The 25181-nt window shown below is 47.8% G+C and overlaps 1 protein-coding gene across 2 annotated transcripts in view; it reads right to left on the reverse strand.

The window, feature by feature from the left end:
• CLIC5 (CLIC family member 5) overlaps positions 1-25181 on the reverse strand; it is a 136901-nt gene that overhangs the window by 65304 nt on the left and 46416 nt on the right. The window contains exon 1 of one of the 2 annotated variants that reach the window (XM_087817124.1): positions 21587-21685. The exons of the other annotated variant lie outside the window; for it this stretch is intronic. Coding sequence (XP_087673250.1) covers positions 21587-21649 — 63 coding nt within the window. The 5' untranslated portion in view covers positions 21650-21685. Of the gene's footprint in view, positions 1-21586; positions 21686-25181 lie in introns of those variants that run through there. 2 annotated transcript variants of the gene reach the window in all.

Below are 25181 nucleotides of genomic sequence, written 5' to 3' on the forward strand. Positions count from 1 at the left end.
CAAAACTCTTCCCATGTCTACCTTTTACCCAACACCCATGACTCTCCCAAAGCCACCTTCACAATTTTAGGTATTTGTTACAGCAGCACCCAAATCTATATGAGTCAGGGTTCTCCAAGGAAACAAAACCCACAGAGTATCCTGGTTCTCTGGAGAACCCTTATAATAGACTTATAATAAGGAATTGGTGCATGTGATTGTGGCAGAGGAGAATTTCCACAATATGCAGTCAGCAAGCTGAAGACTCAGGAGAATCAATGACAGAGTTCCAATTTGAGTCCTAAGACCTAAAATCTAGGAGAGCCAATAGTGTAAGTTCCAGATCCAAGAAGAGCCGATGCTTCCATCCAAGTCCTAGGACAGGAGAAGACTGATGTTCTAAGCTCAAGGCAATCAGGCAGGAGGAGTTCCCTCTTTGTTCTATTTGGGTCTTTAATTGATGGCTTGAGCCCACCCACATCAGGAAGGACAATCTGCTTTACTTAGTCAGATGTTAATCTTATCCACAAACACCCTTAGGGACACACCAGCATAATGTTAACCACATGCCTGGGCACCTGACAACCCAGTCAGGTTGACACAAAAAGTTAACTATTACAAGGGGCCTCGGGAGTTATCTGGAGCAGCCACTTCTCCAAAGCATGAATCTCTGTGGCCATTTGTCATCAATAAACCCAAGATGGTTCATAGCATTCTTACATAGTATTGTTTTTATCAGGGGTCTACTAATTTGCCTTCAAAGACAAATTAAGTTTAAAGTCAGAAAGTATGTGGATTCAAGGTATAGGATTTTGAAAGCCAAGGTTGCTACTGACCTACACACTGTAGTGCTCGGCCAGCTAGCAGTGGTACCCAAGGGAGAGCAGAGCCTTTCTAGGGCAAGACAAATGCAGTCCCCTCTGGTCGTCTCAGCGCAGCTGCAGGTACTGGCAGGGGGCGATGACCTGGAGGGAAAGCTCAAGGCCGGTCTCAGTCTATTGGGGCCCGGCTGAGTGCAGAGGTCAGTACTGAGGCCCACTCCCAGGGAGCAGCATGAATCTCCTGCCCACATGGGAGGAACTGGTCTGCTGTCTGGGGGTGCTGACGTGTGGGGCTTGGTCAGCCCTTCTAAGCTGCACTTGACATCCATTTGAACCTTGTTTCACTCTTGTCCAAATGTTAAGGGAAGGAGGAAACAGCACGATTGGCTCTAATTCTGAATACTCTCCCTGTCCCCACTGATGTTTTCCAGGTGTCATTTCCCATGTCCCTTTTCCTGATTGTCATCATTAAGGCCTCAGAGACCTCCCCTTCCAGCTTCTCCTATAAATAGCCCCAGCACCCTGCGAAAGCTATATTGTTCTATAAATATTCTAATTGCTCATACTACCTCTAAAGAAAGAATCATTTTGACTGGCATAGGTCAAAATTACTTTGAAATTCTGAAATAAAGGTGAGGAAAAGACCCCAGATTAAGAGGCAGATTGACCAAAGTAGTTTTCTAGATTCACCCCTTTTCTGTGCGTGACATCACTGTTTGACCAGTATCTTGGGTGTCACCTTCACAACATTACATTCACAATGTCAGCAAACATGTAAACCAGGGAAAACACTTTAACCTGAATGAGGAAATGGGAAAGGCCCAGCTTGCTCTCTACAAGCATTCTCTGCCCTGGCTCTGTTTTGTAAAGGAGAGATATTAACCTACACAAAAAATTCGTTAGAGCAAGCTAGGCATCCAATTAAAGGCACCAAAATCATGCAAGGGGCAGAGTGCAGGGTGAGTCACGTCACCCTCCAGGATGGGAGACAACTGTCCTAGGCTAGTGGTTTGAGGAGTTTCACCAACACAATGTTAACGGCTGAACTCTGGGGTCAACCCTGGGTGTTTCTCTGGGGCCATGATGGGATTCATCTTACATCTGTAAGCTCTCTCCAGTGACATCTCCACTCACATGTTAATCTCTGCTCCTGAGACACGAGGGCACAGGGCGGAGCCGGCAGTAAGTGCCTGTGCAGTAGACCCAGCCCTTCCTCTCATGGGCTCTGCCGCCTTGGGCAAGACACAGAACCTCTCCCGGAAACTTTCCCTCATCTGTAAATAGAGTAGTTAGAACAATTCAGTTATATAATTATGTGAATATTCTTTCTAGGCCGCAGTCTGTTTTACAAACGAAATGTATTATTACGGTAGAGCAAAGCAAGGCAGATTCTCTATACTCCCCTGAAAACCTCACTCTCTGTTTCACTACAGGCAGCCCCAGTGTCTTGCTATTATTTTTTAAAGTGGTTTCCATTCATGTTTAAGTCACTAGTTTCCATTCTAGGAACAGGTCAGTGAGTTAAAGAGGCAGCTAAAAATACATCTGTCTAAAGCAGACAAAAAGAAACCTCCTCTTGTCTTTTCTTTTTCTTCCCTTTTTGTTTTGGAAAAACATTTGAGTTGGCCCACGAGTGCCTGTTGGAACAAAGTGTGATAGAAAGGGAGTGAGTTTAATTATCTGACTCCCAAAAAGTATAAGCCGTGTAGAATCACATACCCTCCCTGAGCCTGCAGGTGAGTTTCCTTGTAGCAGAAATTTGGACGTTCAGACTGCAGGGTGGTTATTAGGAAGCGAATGCAAAAGCCTTCTACATGGTAAGGGTGTCCTTCCTCCTTTAGAAAATATAATGATGCCAAGTCCAAGGTCATAGCTGTGCTCTTAACCTAAGCTGGGGCAGAAATAGAAATAAAGTTGGTGAGCATCCAGGAAGGTGAAAGTAAAACTTTAGTTTCCAGTACAATGGTGTCCTCTGAGTACGTAAGACTCTCAGCTCCCTTAAGTGGCACATAGATTTTTGGTTGATCGGTTTAATGTCAGACAAACCTGAATTCAAGATCAGGTTCTGTCCCTACCAGCTGTGTGACTTTGGGAAAGGGACTCTAAACCTATTTCCTTTCCTGTGAAATGGGCCCATACTGATTCCTTCCTCCTGTAGTCGTGATGACATGAGAAGCTGGTGTATATGAGGTTCTTGGCTACGTTATTATGTGTGGAGGAAAATTAGTTAAACCTACCAGCAACAGACAGACCTGAAGGCAACCCCCTCATGACCCTGTCTTTTGTGCTCTTTTATAATGCCCTCCCTTGAGTGAGGATGAGATCTATGGCTTGTTTCTAGCCAAGAGAATACAGTAAAAGTAAAGGAATTTTGCAGATGTAATCAAGGCCCCAAATCAGTGGATTTTCAGTTCATCGAAAGAAATGTATCTTGAGTGCGCCTGACTTAATCTAGGAGAAAGCTTCTAAAGGAGAGACTCCTCTGTTGGCCTTGAAGCTACTATGATGTAAAATGCCTATCAATCACCAATCAATCTAAAATGCCACTTGAGGGAACTCCCAGTTCTACCTAAGTACTCGAAGGACATCACTGTATTGGAAACTAAAGTTTTACTTTCACCTTCCTGGGTGCTCACCAACTTTATTTCTATTTCTGCCCAAGCTTAGGTTAAGAGCGTATCTCTGACCTTGGACTTGGCATCGATGTATTTTCTAAGGGAGGAAGGACATCCTTACCAGGTAACAAGGGTTTTGAATACATTCCCTTACAACTACCTTGCAGTGCAAACGTCCAAATTTGTGCTATGTGGCGCAGGGAGGGCCGTGTGACAGGGAGCTGGGAGGGGCCTGGAGGGGCTGAGGGCCTTAGTCCTGCATCTGCCAACAACCGCAAGAGCTTGGAGAAGGGCTCTGAGCTCCAGGTGAGATGCTGAGAAGGGGACCCAGCTAGGCCACTGTCAGACTCCTAACCCACAGATTCTAAGGTTATAAATGTATTGGTTTTAAATCACTAAATTTGTGGTAAATTGTGACACACCAATAGAAAACTAATGACCGCTGTTTCTGGAAGTCATTTCCTAGAGACAGGCTTGGATTGAGGAAGACAGCGCTCACCGTCACCCCATCTATAGAACTGTCAGATGCAGGGGTGAGGGGAAGAAAGGGGGGCTTCCCCACACACATCTGGCCCCTTTTCTGAGGGCTGTGCCTGGTGCAGCAGCTGGGACGGCTCCTCACGTCATGCTTGCCACCCTCACCTGGCCGTTGCCACCCTGGGGAGGCCCAGGTATCCACGAGGCTGTGCAGCGGCCACCTTGCTGGGGTTTGCTGCCCTGCCCTGTAAAGCTGTCCTAATCTCCTATCCTCAGCTATGGGAAGGGAGTCTTAAGCCTTACTGCCACCTCTGCCCAGAATGCCTTCTCCACTCCCCATGTTGTCTGCCTGACCATGTTGCTACCAGTTCTGAAATACTGAATATTGGTGACTTCATGTCTCTAAGCCTCAGGTTCCCCATCTGTAAGGTGGGGATTGATTCTAAGAGGACCTGCTTTATAAGGTAAGGGTTAAATGACAGTGCAGGTGACGTCTGAGTACTGGGTGCCAAGAGAAAATGTGGCCCGTCTGTATTACCAGTCCTGCTCTTTTCAAGGCTTTTCCTCCAAGGTCAGGCATCTGTGAACACTTTCTCCACCCACCCCACCGCAGCGTGAAGTGGCTGCTTCCCCTGAATCCCTGCAGTTCTTCCACTGGCCTTCCTCCTGCTCCAGCTCCTCTGTCTCTCAGTGTGAAGCAGGCATGGAAGTGCAGCCTCCCCTCCAATCTGATCAAGGGCAGGCTCCCTGATTCATTCTCATCATTTCTGAGCCCCGCCTGGCAACAACTTGGGACACTGAAAGCACTCAGGGACCTTGTTGACACAAGATGAAATACCGAGGCAAGTGTTTGCTGAAGGTGTAAAGGCCAGAAACTTGAAATAAGAAATGCCATAGAGCCTTGTAGACAAGAGAGCAGGACAGGGCCATGCATACAACCAAGTAATAACAATAGGTGACACCTGTTGGGCACTTACTAGGTGCCTGGCACTGTTTTAAGCACTTTGCTATATCAACTCATGCGATCCCCCCAACAAGCCTGTGAGGGAGGTACTGAAATTGTCCACTGTCCCTCTGTCTACCACACAGGGAGCAAGCTCACTGTGGGCAGGGACCATGTCCTCCATCTCTTGTCCTGGGCCTGACACAGGGGAGCTGCCCACCAGATGTGGAGGGCTCGCAGGCACGTTCGGTTTCACCTTCCTGCTCCCCTCACCCCACCGTCACCAGTCCTGTCCCCCTCACCCTCCCTCACACCTGACCTCAGAGGCTTCACCCACACTGAAGTATAATAACCACTTAAGTCATTTAAGGGTAGATGCACCATTTGGAAAACCTTATAGTTTTTTCTTGTGTGCCTGAAATCACACCTATTTGAATCATACCTAAAGCTGGTATCACAAATCCATATTCTATTAGCTGAGACAGAGGATCTGAGAGCCAATGGCATACGGGAGAGTACGTGTGTCAATCAGAGCGGAGGCTCTTTAAAACAAGCCAATCCTGAGCTGGTTGCTAGAAAGGTAAAGGGGAGAGAGGAAGAAGAGCATTTCAGGCAGAGAAAAGGGCGCATCTGGAGGCCAGAGGCTCTAATGCAAAAGTCTGGCATTAAGGCAAATACAGATTTCCGTTCCCACACCCAAGTTCCTGTGTGGAGCCTAAGGGCTTGTATTTTCTGAAGCTCCCTGGAAGGTTCTGATGTGCAGTCATTTGGGGACCTAACTGATTAAATCAGTGATGCCCAGTGCTGACTTGAAAAAATGGTCCCTTCAGTTCCACACACCACAGTGACTGCTTTGGTTCCTTAGGTCATTCCTTCAGGGATTCGTGATTCAGGGAACTGCTGGGTTAGGAACACTTAGGTGACTTTAAACAAGCCACCTAACCATCAGTGCCTCAGTTTCCTCATCTCTACAATGGGGATACTAATAATAGTATTTAATGCTCAGAGTTGTAGGGATTAAATGGTAAGTACATGTAAAGCAGTTAGAAAGCACATGGGAAGAGTGTAATAAATGTTAATTATTGCCATTATTCTTTACCCTTGAAGGAGAATCTTGGGTATTGCCACATGTTCTCACTCAGTGGGAGGGCTTCCCTTTGGTGGCATAAAGATGATGGGGAAACAGGGAAAGAACTTGGTGTTATCGGCTTTACCCCAGCTTCCCCCACGCAGGCCCAGAGGCTCAGATGACTCCGTGTTCATAAAGAGGCTCACATGTGATCCTGGATCTACATTTCTGTCAAGCCCCATTAAATCATCCCAACAAAGTTACTAAAGTTGTAAAATAAATATTTGGTGTTAAATATCCTAATAGGACATTCTAAGCACTCAAACTATGTATTATAATGAATGTCACAGAATCACTAAGACTTCAAAGGAGATTCTGTTGCACAATTTTTTAAGGAAATATTGATAAGGATTCTTTTGCAAACCACAGAACTCACTCTGCCTAATTTAAGCAGAAAAAGAATTGGTCTAGAAAGTCATTTCCTGGCTTCTGCCTTGAAGACCCTGGGCCCACAAGAAGTGGGTTTGAATGGTGCTGGGCAGTAACAAAGCAGGACAAATGTCCACTACACATGTCAACATTGAAATCAGTTGAAAATACTCTGCAAAATATAAACATATGAATAATGAACAACATGCTTTTTATTGTTACTTGTTGGCATAAGAAAGAACCAATTTCCTGCCAAGACCTGAATACGCGCAAACTAGGTGCACACACACAGACACACACACACACTAAAACTGGCTAACGTGGAAGCTAACCAACACACGTCAGCAACAGCCAGAGACCATAAGTGGATTCCATGAATTTACACAATTTGAACAGAGGCCAGGATCCAGCAGGCCCAGGAATGTAGTTCCATCTATTTCATAGTTGAAAAATTCCCCAGAGAGGCCAAGTGTCTTGATCAGGGGCATGGGAGTCAAGGGCATAAACAAACCACCCCAAGTGTTTACCATTAGGAATGTCTGCCTGATGAGACAACACTCTCCTTTCTCAGGAATCTACCTTCTGGAACAGCTGAGGCTCACAGGTTGGCTTGCATGTTTGAATTCTTTACCTGTCTCACTTGGTGGGCAAGATTGGTTTGGAAATGAGGTCATCGTTGTTTTCTCCCTGAGTGACGTCCCCCAGCAGACCCTGTTGGGCCTCCTCACTGCCAGGTGGCCATGTCCCTGCACCCTGGCATCAGGACACTGCCCAGAGAAGCAGCACATCTTGGTGGAAGCCAGGCCAAGCAGTAAACGTCAAGGGAATAATTTGACAGAACAACACCCCATTGCAGGGGAAGTGAGGAAAAAAGAGGGAGGGCGTGGGAGCTGGGAATGAGCTCCTTCCATGTGCAGCTCTCCTCATGAGAACCTGAGTCCATGACCACGGACATCTTTTCATGGGCCTGGCAACAAAGTCCAGAGCCTCAGCCTCCGTGAATATCTCATCACATGCAGAATGGGAATAGGAATCATTTGGATTCACATAGGAACCTTGTCCTAGAAATTCAGAATGCCTCATCTTACAGCTCAAGCCTGGGGTCACCAGGTCTCAATGCTTCGTGGAATGGACAGCGACGAGTGATGACGGCCACCTCCACTGAAGGCAGCCTGTCCAACCTCATCACTCACAGCGAGGCCAGGCCCACAGCTCCGGGCACCACACCAAATCAGTTCGATTCCTTGTCAGTTGGGCACCTAGGTCAGGGGTCAGCTTGCTGCCTGTTTTTGTAAATAAAGTTTAATCAGAACACAGGCATACCCATCATTTATGTATTCATCATGGCCGCTTTCGTGCTACGATGGCAGAGTTGGGTAGGTGGGACAGAGAGAGTATGGACAGCTAAGCCGATGGTGTGTACTGTGTGGCTCTTTCCAGAAAAGTTGCTGGGGTCAGGTTATGGGAGCCCCGAGACCCTTACCAAGTAGATGATAAAATGCCTGAGAGTCCTTTTGGGATAGCCCACAGGGCCGCACGCAGGGCTCACTGCACTGTAGAATCAAAGAATCATGACCTCAGATATTTCATCCAATCCCCTTATTTTAAAGATGAAGAAACCCAATGACTAGTCCAAAATAATAGAACAGGAAGCAGAAGCAAAAGGCAAGGTTCCTGAGTTCCACTGAATTGCTGTTACTCAACAAATAGAGTGACTATGCGATAGATGCAAAGATATGTGTGGATTTATATAGCAATGTGACTAGTTGAGTATATGGTGTCTGCCAAGCACTAAATGGATACAGACATGTCAGTCTTGGATCTCAAGCCCCAGGAGAAGAGTAGGTATATAAAGTATATCTAATTTGTATGTGGAACACATACATGAATCATAAAATGATGGCATACATGGTGCTCTATAGGAAACAGCCGGCCATGAGCAGCAGGTCCACGTGACCTGTGACTTTAAAACCCCCACGGTCAGTTGGTTCCTGTCCTATTTGCTTGAACCACTGAAGGAAATCAGCACCAAGTGAGGGGAGCAGAGCCATGGCACACATGATCTTTATCTTCCATCCGGGCCTATTTTTCAGCTCCCGTAAACCACCCTTTCCCCACGTCAAATCCTTCGTCAATGGGGCGCATCTGATGACCACTCCTTTCCCTCCTAGACTGATGTCTGATTACACATGGGGAGGTGCTCCTCCACTGCAGTGTTACCCAGCAGGCGTTCCCACCAGAGCCCTTTATCTCCCACTCTGGAATGAAGGGCACCTCACCCACGATGGTGTAATTCTTGGCACACGGGTAGAAAAATGTTTTCTGAAGAGCATTAGGCCTAGATAAACTTCAAATAGCTTTTTAAAGGGACCTAAAGTGAGAGAGGGGCCAGAAGGGACAGTCCATGGTTTTTCTCTAGTGTCACCCTAATTCTCCTGGTCAAGAGAAGCTCCTGGGGTCCTGATAGGGGTGCAGAGCCTGCGGCCCCTTCATCACCTGCTCCCTCCAGAATCTGCCATGGCAACAGGTCTGGTGGGGGGAGAGGGAGGTGGCTTCTTCCCCCTTCTCTACCACAGCTTAGCTGGGATTCTCCCCTTGTGTCCCACCACTGAATTGAGCCCCAAGTCCCTCCCTGTGTTGCACAGAACTCTGCTCAGTGCCTTCCCAGTACCAGGCCCCATGGCTGCGAGCTCCCATAGCCTCAGATCTGCCCTTGGGTCACAGTCCTTCTGCATGCCCAGCAGCTGCCCTGTCCCTACTACCCCCAGGCTGCAGGCTCAGCCAGGGCCTGGCTGGATCTGTCCTGTGCACTTTGTTCTCACCAGACTCAGGGCCTAGCACCTGGTGGACCCCAATAAATAGCTGCCATACAGAAAGTATATTGCAAGCAACTTTGGCTTTAATTGTGTTATATTTAATTATGAACATACATTAAAAGATGTGGTTTTGGAATCAGCCAGAACTGAGTTTGAATCCCAACTCTACACTGTCCATGGGCCCCCAAGTAAAGACTTAACCTTCCCAAGCACCAGGTTTCTCATCTATAACACGGTCATGATATACCTGCCCCATGGCATTGTGGCATTAGGGGTAGTGAATTAAATAGAGGGACTAGCACAATGTCTAGAGCATAGCAGATGCTTTAAAAAGTGTGCTTATTATAATGCCTCCCACAGTCTTGCTACCTGTGACCGTGGCACGTGTCTCAGAATGATTCAGGAAGGGCCTAGCATCAGGGAGGCTGGGCCCCAAGGAGTGACCCTCAAGTGACAGTTCTGTTCTCCACTCTGACTTCAGTCTGCTCTGTGGCACTGTAACAGCCTAACCTCCCTGGGCATCAGTGTTCTATAGCAGGCTTCTTGGAAGCTACTAAAATCCCATGCAGATTCAATGGAATCCACTGAACTCCACAAATAAAGTCATTAATATTCTTTCAGTTGATGTTTTTTACCTCTATAGTGCCCTGGGAAACTGTCTGCATTTTTTTTATTTTTTTTATTTTTTTTACTGTGGGACTCTCCATATACCTGTAAATGAGTCTTGTTCTCAGCAGTGCAGAAGGACTCACTGGAATAAAGGCAAGGTTTCTTTCAATCAGGGGCTCCATCCTTGCAAGGATGAGTTGCAAAGCCTACCTTGGAATCCTGGGGCACTTTGGTCAGTGGCCTGCTCTTGGGGGGCAAAAGTCTGCCCTTGGTAGCCACCCCCACATCACACAACAGTTTCTACTTTTACTTCCTTTCCTGACAGACACTAGCACAGCACACGCAGTACCCAGTGGCAGGCAGTACTCTCGGTGTCTCTCCCCCCTTCCTCCTGTCTCCTGACCGGATAGAGCAATCCCAGCTAAGGTGGCAGCTGGGCTACAGTGTCCATGTGCAGCCCATTCAGAGTAACACATCTTTTTAGAAATGGGGGACCATCACCTAAAACAAAGGGGTCGATCAATGGATGGAGTTGATGTTACTGTGGCAGAGGAGTGGGAAGGAGACTTGAGAACAGGTGGGCCTTTCTGTGGCTCTAACGCCCCTACCTGGTAATTGCCTGGTTTGCTTGTGCAGAGCACAGCCGTGACCTTGGCCTATTCGTTGCGACCTATGGAGAATGAAGGAAAGGCAAAACCTAGAGCGGTCTAGCTGGCAATTTCAGAAATGTCTCTTGCTTCAAGACGAATATTTTCTCTTCGCACAGCTGGGAGGGTCTGGGCGAATCACAGTAGTAGAGAGCACAGATCTGATGACCCAGGAGGGGGTCTGAAACCTGGTTGTACCAGGTCGCAGCTCTGTGGCCTTGGTCAGAGGGCACTCCCTCTCTGAGCTTCAGTTTCCTTCTATATAACCTGGGAGTCATAACAGGACCTACCCACAGAATTGAAGGAGTTAATATTAGGTAGGGTGTTCAGAACAGCACATAGCCACAGCTACTGGTATTCAGTTTCCAAACTCATTCTCTGACTTCCAAAAATGCAGAGACTCATAGGACCAAAAAGGACTCAAGAGTGAAGACTGACTCTTCTACTTCATGTCAAGTCAGTTCCCCCCTGCCTCTCCTACCCTTTTATCCCCTGCCATCCCCCCAGTATCTCTTTCCCAACAATTTCCACTTCAAGCACTTGATACTCTGGGGATGGGGATGACCAGTTGTGCCAAAAAAAAAAAAAAGGCCCATGATTCTTTATAATTCCATAGGTCATGGAACATTTTCTAAAGTCAAGGACCACTATTTCATAAGACTGGAATACTACATTTATTGGGGTGACCTAAGGGCAGCTGGGAGGCCCGCTGCCCCTCAAAGTTCTCTCCCACATTTGTACCATTTAAATATAAATTTCCACCCTTAGACTCACTTCTCTAGATTCATATACTCACATGGACCACGTTAGGTTACGAGCAAGGGTCCCACAATGGGCCGTGCAGCAGCCTCTGGGGCAGTAGTTAATTACAGATGTCTGGGACCCTCCCCTGAAGACTCTGTGATTCACAGGTTTGTGCTAGAATTTGGAAAGTGTCCCAGGTCGATGGTGTGATTGTGCAAAGCAGGGAAACCCTGTCCCCGTGAAGACCGCCAAAGCCCGGAGTCAGAATCTCAAGGTTTCTCCCTCAGCGTGCGTAGAGCAACACAGCATACAGGCCGCAGCAGGTGACCTTGTCCATGATGAAGGTTAAATCTCTTCCTTCCTCAAAGGGGCTGTGTGAGTATAAAATCAAGAGCAGACTCGAGGATGCTTCAAAAACAATATGGGCCCATAAAGAACCATTTTAAGAGAGTACAGAAAATGAGGTACGGGAGGGAATGCAGGCCTAGCTGGAGTGTCCTCAATATCAGGTGGAAGCAGCTGAACTGGATCTAGCAGGTAAAGGAGTGAGTGTGATAAAGACAGAACTCTAGGAAGACTAAGCCAATGGTACCAGGCATGGTGGACGGGAGGTGAGAGAGGCTAAGGCGGGATGCTGCCTTAGTGGGTGATCAGGTGATGACATGGTAGGAAATGAGAAAATACATCATTTCTATGGTAGAGACAGGTTTGTTGTTTGCCAAACCGGTTTCGCCTTTTTTCTGGGAACGGCGCTCAATGACGCTTGAGGTCTGGACTATGGAAAGTGGTTGGAAGGGATCTGGCCACTTCCAGGCAGGGACCATGCTCACCTCCCGTGTGATCCCCCCGCCCCCCTTGGGTCTTCCGCCTGTACAGCTGGCTGCAGGGGCCAGCAGAGGAGTTGGCAGCCCTCGGGTCTGGCAAGATACAGAGGGGGAGGAGCCTGAGCAGGGAAGACCATTCATCAAGCATGGCATTGGGCTATTACATGAGTCAGTTCACGGGCTGTGGTTTCAGAAGGGAGGCCTATACTGACCAACACAATGCCTTTCTCTGGAACAGTGGAAGCTCTAGTTTACAAAAGGGGTTTGTGTTTCTTATCTTATTTGACACTTATCATAACCCTGCTAAACAGATCAGATCTCTAATACACTCATGAAGTCCCCAAACCAGGGCAGGTCACATAACTTTCCCAAGTGGCTCTCTTCTCCTAGAGTCCTATGGTCAAGCCCTGCCCGGAATCCTTTATCTCCACAGGGCAAATCTGAGGCATTTGTGATAAAGGACCACAGACAAATTATACAGACTCTGTGGACCTTAAATTTTACGATGACTATCAAATGCCACAGGACCCAGCCCTAGCCAGTGTAGCTCAGTGGTTAGAGCGTCAGCCTGCACACTGAAGGGTCACAGGTTTGATTCCTGGTCAAGGGCATGTACCTGGGTTGCAGGTTTGATCCCCTGCCCCGGTCAGGGTGCATGTGGGAGGCAACCAATCAATATGTTTCTCTTACATCGATGTCTCTCTCTCTTTTTTTCTCTCCCTCCCCATCCCTCCCTCCCTTCCACTTTCTCTAAAAATCAATGGAAAAACCTGAAGATTAACAACAACAAAGTGCCACAGCAGCCAAATGAGAAAATGAATAAAAGGCAGGTGAGATGGCCCCCTCCCGCAGGCGCCTGCTGTGTTTGCTAGGCCTCTGCTCACTGACAGCATTAGGAAGCCGAGGCCTACACTGAAGGGAGAGGAGCCTTGGGCTGAATCAAGAGACCTACACTGTTGCCATGACAACCCCCAATTGGGTTTGTAAGACATTGTAAATGGGGCGTGGTTTTCGCTTCTTCAATCTAGGCAATGGGTTCCCAGTTGGTCTCCATTCACTACACCTGCTCCGTTTTTCCTTTAGCGTTTTTCCTTCAGTCTGATGCTTATTTCTTTCACTCTAGAATGATAAACAGAAGCGGAAAAGTCCTCTTAAGGGTCCTAGAGGTGGATGGAGGGTGTAGAGTAACCAGCACCAGACTTCCAAACACCACAGCCTGTGGGGGACCTGAGACTACTTCGAAGACCTGCCACTTCAGAATACCTCTCCAGATGTAGCAGCACCAGGCACCCCACTGTAGATAATTAAGCCCTTCCTCTCCTTTAAAAGAGAATGGCATCGCCCCATGAGCACGTGGTGGCACATGCAACCTTCTGCATTAGAACTAAAAGTCCCAAATCGCTCAGCCTGCCGTCAGAGGTGCTTCGGGATCTGACCCTAACTTACATTTCTGCCCACCTTCCCAACACCCTTCACACCCTCTTCGCCACAGCCAGACAGAACACTTAGGTCTTGCACGACACATCTGACGTTTCTTGCTTCTACACGAGCCACTGTCCGCAGAGTGCCCTGCACCCGGGACGTTACATTTATTTCCTATCTCTGCTCACTTCTTCACCGCCTCGGCTAACTCAGCTCAGGCCTCGTTCCTCCCCTCAAATGGGCTCTTCTCAAGCACAGTCCTTCTTCACCCTTTCCCCATGCTTCGTCCTCCAGGGAAGTCATTCCTTCAACTTATTCTGCTCTAAGCAGACGTTCAGACCCACGTTCCCAGCCTTGACCTTCCCCTTGCGCTTTGTTCGGATTTTCCAGCTCTCGTAGGCGCCCGGGCTTGCCTGGGCTGCCATCACCTCAAGCAAAACGGCTCTAAAACCACATTGTCCTCACTAATGACAACTCCCTTCCTCAGGGCTCTATTTCCATCAGAGTCCTGGGGTTCCATGGCGAAAAGGCACTGAAGGCTCGAGCTCAGTTAGCTGATCTGCACTCAGTCCATTCACAGAGTCTTCGACAATAAGGGGCAAGCCCCTCGATGGCATCACCATCCCAAATATGCAAACCTGGCTCTCCAGAGGTGAGTTACCAGGACATCTATGGGCACATGTTTCTTCCAAGGCCTGTGCCCGAGTCTGTATTCAAGTCACTCTTGCAGAGCCGACTGTTCCTTCCCGCTCTAGTTTGGGCTCATTATAGCCAACGGGCAGGAAAGCTGGGGAATCCTCATGGCTGGCCTCTGCCTCAAGGCTTTCTGTATCCCCATGTGGTCACAGTGAATCCAGGCACAGGAGCAGGGACGAAGCCAGCAGCTCGCATTTTATCTCACTTCTCTTCCTTAAATCCATAGAGCACGTGTCCCAGTGTTAGACTGTGAATTTTTCCCACGAAAGGAGGCCAGACTAGATGACTTCTAAGAGGATTTTCCAAATCAGAAATTCTATGATGTTATGATTGTCAGTCCCATTTTACAAAAGAGGAAACTTGAAAAAGTTTCACACAAACAGACCTGGCATCCAGGTCTTCCTGCTTTGAGTTAGTTCATCAATCTTCCCACCACATCGCGCCACACAGCATATGGACCTTTCTAAGCAGGGACCAAATCTAGCTCCTACCTTGTGTAGAAACTTCGTTACTTACTCCCCCATCACTCACAAGGGGGCAGAACCACTTGCCTGCCATTCAAACCCCTTCCCACTATTTTTGTTTTTGTTTTAATCTTTCTTCCAACTGCACCCTCCAAATACCATTCTCTTCAGCCAACCTTGTACACCCACTGGGCCCTGAACATCCTCACGTCCAGACTGATGTTGGACTTGACATGGTACCCACTCCTAGACATTCTGGCATCTTAATAATTTTTAAAAGTACAACTCAGGTCCTTCCTTCCCCCAGAGCAGGCCTGCAAACCACACTGGTCCCGTCATTTTAACCCTTCACTTCATGTTCTGTCACTCATGTGGCCTGAGGTTTCCTTGCATTTTTGCTCCTCAGCTGCAAGCCCGAGGGCTGCTGGGACCCCATCTTCTTTGACCTCCCCTCCCCCCCTTCCAGCTTTCAGTATCACAGAGTAGGCAGCTCCATACATATTTGTGAATTATTTGACTGTTTTCAATCCCTTAATTCCCTAAATTCTTGATATTACTAACATTTCCTTCATGCCTAGCTTTTAAAATTACTTGTCACTCCCATGTCATAAAAAAAAAAAAATTACAAAGGAATAAAATCAAGTTATGAGAGAAAGGTCAAAAGCATTCCTTTCCTCCCCTCTCTGGTTCATTTGTGGTCAATCTGGGGTGATTCAATTTAAGAAGCATATTTGCCTCTGCCTCCTCCATCCTGTGAAATGCATGATTCCAGTGGGGACAGGACTTCATCTTGCCCTTTGGGTGCCCCACTGGGAAGTCCAGCCCTATCCACCCATGGTCCAGGCCAGTGGTTCTGTCTTTGATGAATCCCAGAATCACCCAGGGGTAGTTTTTCAAGGCTACAGATGCCTGGGCCTCACCCAGACCGCCTGAGTCTGAATCTCTGGGGACAGGACCTGGGCAAGTCCATGTGAAGAGCTTGGCAGTGACTTTCTCCCACCTCGATGGCTGAGCACCATTGGCCTAGCCTTGTTCACTGTGAGCTACAATAAATACAGTTCAGAGACTCTTCCTGGGCCACCAGAGATCAGGGGTTCTGCTAGCGTTAACAATTCCATTTCTTTTTCCCGAAAGAGATTCATTCCAGTTCTGACAGCAGACTATCTGACTTATCTTTAAAGAATTTCACAGTTCAGAGCTAAGATACTCCTTGAGTAAATACATGAGTTTCCAAAGTAGATTCTCACTCAGGGACTGGCCGAGAAATGTTCCTGGTAGTTGGAGCTGACCTCTCAGAACGCCAGCAGGAGTGGATCTCAGGTGCCCCGGGGTGGGGAGGCCCCCTACACTGATTCAGGTCTTCAGAAAACCCCTGCTTAGCCGCTTTGGATCTTGACTATTTCTCATTCCCAGCCTTGATGACAAAGACTACAGAGGATACCTCCTTGGTAATAGTTTTAAAAGACAGCAGATATTGAGAATCTGTTATGTTTTTGTATAGTCCAGATAGATGATACATGCAGCCATGTGTGTATATTTTCTATAAGAGCAACTGTGGCTAAGCCAAGCTAGGCTGTGCTGGGGAGGGAGTTGGAAAACCTGCACAGAGAGCCCCGGGGGCCTTTTGGAACTAAAGGACCAAGACTCTAGAGCCTTCTTTACCACCTAAGGGTCAAAGTAATAGGCACCTTTCAGCTGAGCCTGGGGAGGCCCTGCCCAGAGCCCAGTGACAGGATGGGAATGGAGCCCCTGAAGTAACATCCCCATGCAGCTGAAAGATGAGAGGCCAGTGCAACACCCAGTGGTTTGATGCCTCCTGGCCCAGCCCCCAGAACTGTGTGGGAGCTCCCTTGGATGAATTTCCTTTAAGCCTAAAAACCCAGCTATTGGTCAGGGATTTGCACTTGCCCTGCAGTCAGGCCAGCCGCATTACTTTGGACAGTGGCTTCTGGAATCTCCAGCTCTCTGAGCAGCGGCCCCATCAGAGGCAATCAGATCCAGGGATGGTTTCATTGTGCTCCAGCTCCCAGTGGTCTGTGTCCTGACCAGCAGAGGCAGGGGCAGACAGGATTGAGTCTGACTTCTCAGACACATCAAGGAAGGGAAGCTCAAGGGCTTAGCTTCTCACCATTTGGGCTATACTGGGCCTGCAGAGGGGGCTTACTTGCACCCCAGTTTCATACCCAGCTCATTCAGTGCTCACACCAACGCCATGTAATATGCACTGCCATCATCAGCATTGCACTGGTAAGAAAACTGTGGCCCAGAGAGGCCAAGCAGCCTGTCCTGGACCACACAGCAGGTAACCCACAGCCTGACAGTCTTCCACTGCACCTCCTGCCACCACTAACATGGGCCCTGCACCTGGCAACTCAAAAGGAACCAAAAATAAAAAGCTTTTGACCTGACTGCCTAAATCAATGAACTCTTCACTGAGTGGAGAGAGTCAACAAACACTCAGATTAACTAACACAAGTCGGTAGGAAAGCGGGAGCTGACACCACTGACAGTGAACTTCAGCATCTTCAGATACCTGGTCCTCACTTCCACTTCCTACCAGATGGCACCTGAGCTGCGCATCAGCCGACATTTGACACTAGCACTCCCATGGTACATTACCAGGAAAAGATGCACTCACTGACATAGCAGGGAAGATGAATTTATATTGGATTATAGACTGCAGATCAAACCCTGGAGTGGTGGGACAGAAAAACAGTTGCTTAATGTGATGAAGCGATGACAAAACCTGGCCAGCAATGCTTAGCCAAGCTGCCCAAGGGCCGAGAGGGAAGGCCACAAGATCGGCTCTTGTCTGTTCTGGAAGTCAGATGACTATACTGTGTGTCACCATGACTTGACTTCACCCTACACCACTGTCAGAGCCTTTCGGATCACTCAGTAAATGGAAGGACCAGTCATTTCCACCAGACAATCATCAGGACTCCATTCTGTTCCCCGCATGCTGAACTGATGACTATTTGACTAGCCCGCCCCAGGCACTGACTGTTCTAGAGCCCTGTGGACAGGGCTTTACGCCTGTCAGCATCTGTTCACTGAGCACTGATTGGACACAAGCTCTCTATCTATAGCACTCCTGCTCACGGTGCCCCGAAGCCGTTACAAATTCTGGGCGTTAATCTCACCAGGCAGCCCACTTATTTCAGCTGCGGCAGAAGCTGCCTGCTGTCAGGCCGGCCTCTGCCTATGACTCAGTGGCTCTCCACTTGGGGGTGAGGGTGAAAATATTGCTTCTGGGTCCCACCCACAGAAACTTTGATATAATTGGCCTGAGGCGCAGCCTGGCACCTGGAGTTTTAAAATCTCCCCACAAGATCTGAATAGGTAGCCAAGGCTGAGAACCACTGGTTTCTGTTGAAACCCACACCCGTGGCCCCAGGAGACATTTATAGCAAATTGGTCCATCGACACCACCCACTTGGGTGGCTTTCTGCATCTAGGAGCCGGGCTGGGTACAGACGGAAGGGATGTCTCGATCTCACTACTCGGCACATCCTGTGTTTGCCTTTCTAAATCACTTTCTGTTTTGCTTTTACTTCCTTGCTCTTTTTTCTTTCAATAAACCACACTCATTGCCAATTATCTGTTCTCTAACCTGTGGTCCTCCCCTTCTGATCAAAGTCCAAGCCACATAAGATCTCATTTGTTCTCAAAATAGCCCTGCGAGTGAGGAAGGAGCTAGGCTTTTGTATCCTAAGGCAAATCAGGGACCTGCAGATCAAGAAAGGTTCTGTGTGCCGTGGAATTCATATCATTATTTCACTTTCATGTGTTTATTCCAATTTTCCATTTACAAAGCGCTTTCACCTATTGGCTCCTGTGGAAGGGATCCTGACAGCAAGTCAGTAGTGACAGTATTTTCATAACCAGGGTGGCCACATGTCCTGATTGGCCCCGAGCAATTCCAGAGTACACCTGTGTCCCAGCCTAATTATCGGCAGTACCCCCTTTTACTTTCAGAAGTATCTTGGTTTGGACAATAAATTATATGATCACCCTGTTGACAACCACCCCCTTGTTTTAAGAGGGAAACTATTGGGACTCACAAAAGTTAAGTAGTTTGTTCAGAGTCACTCAGGTCCTGTCTCTCCAAACCTCTGCCCCATACATGGATATTATGAACCATAGAATCAGAAGTTATCTACTCAAACCTTTCTTATTATAGATGAAGAGGCTTAACACATTGGGAAAGGATTTCTTAAAAGTCACCATCAGAATGTTCCCTGGCAGGGAAAGCCTTGGAGAGCAGAGCAGGGATTGCTATGCTCCTTGACGGTATTTCAGGACCACATGAGAACAGGTTAGTAAATTATCAAAAATTGTCATTTTGGATGGCGCCTGAGAGCCTAACTTGACAAAAGAAGGTACAAGGCCTGGCATACGGGTGTTTAGAAGACAGTAAGAAATTCAGAGTCTGAACCTCTAGATTTGAGGACTAGAATTGAATGTGATTACCCTCTACTCTGGGCATTTCACATACGCTCTGTGAGTGCATGTATTGCTCCACCACAAAACCGAAGTAATCACCATTCTTATGTCCCTCGGTTGTTACAAGGAGAGCAAGCTGCAGTTCACCGAGTGCTGACTGCAGCAGGTCTCAAGAGGTCCCTGTGAGTCATGCTTATTTGTTTCCTTCATTTTTCACATGAGTGGACCAAGGCTCCTGAGCAAGGATGCTAGGGATCCAAAGAGATAAAGTACTTGAATGTGTTTCCTAAGCCCCAAAATGCTACCTTTTATCATTCTTATTATCATTAGCAGCTGCAGTGGCAATAGGTAATGATTATCAATTGATGTGGGTCAGAATGGTATGTCCTTGAAACTCCCCGGGCGACCGAGGTTTTGTATGACACACCCAGTGGACAGGCCGGGTCGAAGGGTTGAAGGGTTGTTCCATGGGAGTGCTGAACATAAGCAACATCCTGACTCCTTCTGGGTGGGGCCAGCCTGCCTGGGAGGCTCCCTAGAATGTGGGCTGACGATTACCCTGCTCTGCAGAAAACACCTCAGGTACCCCCCACCTTCAACAAGAAAGCCTTCTTCCTATGGGGACCATAATGCTAAGAGAAACGTCAAACTTGGAAATGCCTAATTTTGTCAATCAGGACATTGCTTCTCTGAGATGAAATTGTGTAAAACACGGCCAGTGTCTTATTTCACAATTACTCTCAGCCTTTCCTTTTCCCTGTCCATGACAACTACTGACCAGAAGCTGAAAAGAGGGGGTGGGGGTGTCAAAAGAGCTTTCCTATCTGATTTTTTGTTCCCCCCATCAATCTGGTTTCTGAGCTAACCATGAAGGAAGGCCTGCCTGGCTCTCATGGATTGCTTTTCTTTAGGGAAAAAAAACACAAATGACAACACGGGCATTCTAGAATTCTTTGGGGGCACAGGAGGCTGTGCAGTGAGCTTTTTATATAAATGGAGAAAACCTCCAAAGCTGCCAGCGTGAAATTCCAAAGGTGCAGGGAGAATTGGTGTCCACACCTCAGAGTGGGGCAAAGGGTTTCTTTGGCTCTAAAGAGTCAATTTGTGTTTCAAATATCTTTCAGGAACTTGACACTGTGAAACTACCTGCTCCGGGGGAATCTGAGAAAGCCCTAGAATAGCTTTCTTCAAGGAGAGCAGCAAGACTCCTGGCTTTGTTAGAGCCTTCCCTACTCACCACGGGCCTGGGGGCTGAGGCTCAGGTCCCCGCTGCCCAGCCTCCAGGGGACCAGACCCCTCTCATTACTGGGTCTGCCAAAGGGGTCCCAGAAACCAACTGAGGGCACCAGAAGCCACGTGTGAAGGGAGAGAAACAGGCCGAGAAAAGCAAGCGTCACGAAATGACAGGTGTCATTTCTCCAGCTAATGTTTAAAAACCCCACAAAGAATGTAAAACCCTGGTGGAAGAAATTTAACAAGCTCTTGTGACACCCGGGGCCAACTAGGACAGATCATTTCGCCTGTCCCAGGGAATATACTCGCCTTTTAAAATCCCCAGGACTCTTCCTGCTCGGTGATCTGCATATTTCTAGGGAAACTTTGCATTCTAAGGGTTTGTTTTCCCCCCGGCGAAAGGGCCCGGCTCCCAGGCAGCCTGCCGACTCCCCTCCCCCAGGCCCTGGCGGCTCCGTCTGCACCACCCTGGAGGCAGCTCTCCTGCCGCCTCAGGTTTCCCGGCTTCTGCGGTGTCGGCACCAAAGACCGATCAAATGTTTCTTTCTTATTACCCCAGCGGACGGGAAACTGTTGCGGCCTCCATCCTTGCTCCTAACAGGTTGCAAACGCATTGAGCTGCTTTGACGTTAGACTGTTTCTGCCTCTAAGGGGCCAGGCGACTAATTCGTTTTTCACTGTGGCCCCCGCACCCCAGGCTGCCCAGGTTGACCCGGACGGTTTCCCAATAGCCGGACCCTTAGCATTTCCAGATCCATGACTAAGACAATCATAATAATCACGTTGGAGAACGGAATGTTTGCTTTCTGCTTTGCAGGTCCCAAAGCAAGAAAACATCTTTGTTTCCGTTGGCTGTTCTTTCAGCAGCTCTGAGTAACAGAGAGAAAAGGGGGTTTTAAGAAACGTTACTTTTGCTTTGCCAAAGGTAATTCTATCACTGACGCTTCCTTTTCTTCCTCGCCACCCCCTCCTAATTTTAGAAGACAGGTTCACGGGTCCAGCCAGGTTCTTACCGTCTCTCTCCCTACCCCCGGGGATGCCGGTTAGGAAAAGCCAACCTCGCGCGGGGCAGGGCTCTGGACCCGCAGCGGTGACCGCCTGTCCCGCGGCCGCCGTGACACACAAACTGCCGGCGGACTCTCCAAGAAGACAGCCACCTGCCAGGCTGCACCTGACCCCATCCCGCCCGGAGCCCAGAGGCCGGGCTCGGGCTCGCAGCAAGGCCACCCAGGGGACCGCCAGGGCTGCGCGGCCCTCCCTGGGGAGGGTCCAGCGCCCCAGCGCGAGCCGCGCGGGCGCACGTGAGCCGCCGCGACGCCGCGGGTGCCGCGAGCGCCCAGCCGCCGACCTACCTTCACGAAGAGTTCGATCTCGGGGTCCCTGTCGTCCCCGTTAGCCGTCGCCGAGTCCGTCATGCCGTCGGCGCCCGGGGCCAGCGTCCCGGGCCGGGGAGGCGCCACCTCTGCGGCGCCCGGGCCAGCTCTGTGCGCTCCTGCTCCAGCCCAGGGGGGGCCCCCTGCTGAGCCGCGCGGTCGCGGTTTTCTCCCCCCTGATCTCGTTCTCAGGCCCGGGACAGCGAGGTCTGAGAATCGGTGTCCCGGGTGATCACATGGAAAGGAGAGAAACCAGGAGGGGACAGGGGGGCAAGCGAAAAAGGTGGGTTCGGGGATGGCAGCAGGTCCCGGAGCAACAAGTGCTGGGCTGCAAGGAGGTGTCACAGGATCCGCGCCTGTCAGCGATCCCGCGGTCGCCGCCAACCGCCCAAAATAGCCGGCGGCCGCGGGGCGGGGTCAGCCCGCTCGGGGCGGGAGGGGCACCCCGCAGGGCGCGGGCCGCCCCGAGGCCCACAGGATGTCCCGGGAAAGGTAAAGGGGGGAAGGGAAGAGGAGGGGAAGGAAGGGAAGAGACGCGGCGGCCTTAAGTCTTAAGTTTCAGTGATGAAGCGCTGCCTCCCGCAGATGACATCCCACCAGCGCGCTGCACTTGGAAAGCCCCTTCCTGCCCTAGCAATGCTCGGAATAGAGAGAGCTGTGGGGAGCCGGAGGGGAAGGAAAGGACCCCCGAAAACAGGGCATTGCCACCCTCTTGCAGGGCCTATAGAGTAAGCGGAGTGGGGCGGAGACTGGCCAGGGCGGCTAGTAAGGTAGAGGGGTGAGCCAACCGGGTCAGGTGCAGCCTGGCCAAGAATCCGTGTCTTTTAACCTTCTGGGCTTGTTCTTTCTTTCGTTTCTTTTTCTTTTTCTTCTTACCCCCCTCCCCCCCTACTCTTATTTCCTTTCTATTTTCTGTTTGATTTTAAGGGAAACCTGATGAGCTAAGAAAAAAATGCACATATCCTAAGTGCACCGTTCAATTCATTTTCACAGTCTGAAGCCACCCATGAAAAGCCAACAGCAGATGAAAAAATAAAATGTTACAAGCCCCCAGAAGCTCCTCTTGGTCTCTCCTCTCTACCTCTCCTCCCCCGCACCCCTCTCCCCGACCAGGGTAACCATTAGCCTGATTTGTATCAGCACAGGTTACTTTTGCCTGGAATCTTACATTGCATTTGTGAGATTCATCCATTCTGCTGTGTGCAGTGGTAAATCACCCATTTTCATTGCCACAAGGTATATATTCATTCTTCTGTTGATGAATATTTGTATAGTTTCCTGTTAATGACTACCATGGATACTGTTGCCAACAACATTCTATGAAACGTCCTTCAGTGACTATGCAGACACTCTTCTTTAGGGACATACTTAGGAGTGGAATTGCTAGGTTATAGAGGATGAGAAGGTGCTTCTTGAGTAAGCTCTGCCACATGGTTTTCCAGAGTAGTTGTACCAGTTTACGTTGCCACCCTTCATTTCCTTTAAAAATAAGCACTAGGCCTTTTACATATGGAATCTGGTCAAATTCTGTTTGTTTTCTTTGCCTTCTCTGTGCTTTGTCTTGCCTTACTTACCAATATAATTTGTTTCACAGCTTTATAAAAAAATAATTGTGTAGCGATAAAAATAAGTAATAGTATTTATTGTGTACCAGGAAAAAAATGCTGAGTACACTACATATCTTGTTTAATCTTTACAAATAGTGTTATTATCTCAACTTTACAAGTGGCAAAATCAATGTTTAGGTTATTAAGTAGCTTATCCCTAGCCATCCAGCTAGGAAATGATGAAGTCAGAACTGAACCCAGTAAGACCGAGCCTGTGCTCTCAACTCCTCTATTAACTGCCTCTTTCAAACTTATTACATACAAGATAAGTCACTTTGGGGAAACAGGACACTGCCCCCCTCTTAATGGAAATGAAAATCCATTTCGGGATAATGGTCACATGCAAAGAAAACTAAGGCTGCCACACGAATTAGGCAGATGGAGGGGCTACATGAGTCAGCATGTAGCGAGATTATTTAGCATGATTGGAGTGGGGAGAGGAAGAGGCCTCATACAGCAGAAGGTATCTCTGACAGGTAGAAAAGATGGCAAGGTATCTTGACCACCTTTTATGGCAAGCTGTTTGCCCATAAACTCCAAGTATAACTGTCTCCTTCTCACCGAAGAAACAGTCACCAAGTTCAACTTGCAACCCACACAGTATACTATAGCTTAATCAAGGTGAAATTTAATTGCTCTCTTCCTCCTTGGTTTTGGGCTTGCATCACCAAAGCCCTTAGAGAAACCTTCACAGCTGTACATACTGAGCCAATGACTGCATCCTCTGGGAAAGACAAGGTTGTAGAGGGAGACTGGTAGCTTCGCTGCATACTGCACAGATTCATCACTGTCCTGCTCTGGAGTGTGGACAGTATTTGCAATAGCAATGCAGCAGAGACAAATACAATTATATGCATAAAAATACCTTTGAGGTTTTTGTCTGAATGAAAGATATTTTACACATGCGATCACTTCTTGGCTCTGAGCTAAACAACAAATGGCATGACTTCTACTTTTCTTAATCCCAAACTTAGCAGAGTTGGCTTTCATTTCATCTTCTCCAAATATCTACTGCTTATTAGAAAATGAAACAGTTCCTTTTAATTTCTAGATAATACTTCCCATTTGGACATCCCTACAAATAAATGATAATTTATACACCTTCATGTAGCAAAACAAATCAGCTTTGGTCATAAAATATTTCTGAGCATATTCCTAGTTTTAAATTCTGCTTTAGTTCAAGATAAGAAAGCTTCATTTTTCACCCTTAGATGTAAAAGCTTAATTGGTTAGAATCAATTCTAGATTTGTTCAGAGAAAACACTTCCTCAATCATAGGCTGTACTTCTAATGATCATAGTTTCACAAACTTGGTGCAAGTTTCAGATAAATAGTTACCAGAAAATCACTTCAAATATACATTCAGTGCCCACTTTGGAACCATACGGAGAAGATTATCATGGCCCCAATGAACGGATGGCAGGCAAGTCTATGCAACATCCATGCTTTTCTGGGATTGTTAAAAGCAAACATTACAATGTCTTATGGGTATAGTAGTCAATATATTAAGATTCAGTGATATGACATAAAGGGTTGAGGTAAAGAGGTTTATATATTTGTGCAGTTTCTATACTTTACTGGAAAGTGGTAAACTATGAACTCTAAGCAGACTGAGAAAAGTTAGGTATGTATATTGTAACAACACTAAAGCAACAACTATAAAAGTTATACAAAGAGCTATAATAAAAAGCCAATAGAGAAATGAAAATATAATGGCAATAAATATTCAAATAATCCAAAAGATAGGTGGAAAAAGAGAGCAAATAGAAAACTAATAATAAAATGGCACATCTAAATCCAACCATATCAATGCTTACACTGAATAAAAATGGTCTAAACACATTAAGTAAAAGCTGGAGATTGTTGGATTGAATAAAAAAAAACACAACAACCTCAAGACCCAACCATATGTTGTTACAGAATCTCACTTTAAACATAATGATGGAGATAAATTAAAAGTAAAATGG

The sequence above is a fragment of the Miniopterus natalensis genome, chromosome 5, assembly GCF_054644295.1.
Source record: "Miniopterus natalensis isolate mMinNat1 chromosome 5, mMinNat1.hap1, whole genome shotgun sequence".
NCBI classification, from domain to species: Eukaryota; Metazoa; Chordata; class Mammalia; order Chiroptera; family Miniopteridae; genus Miniopterus; species Miniopterus natalensis.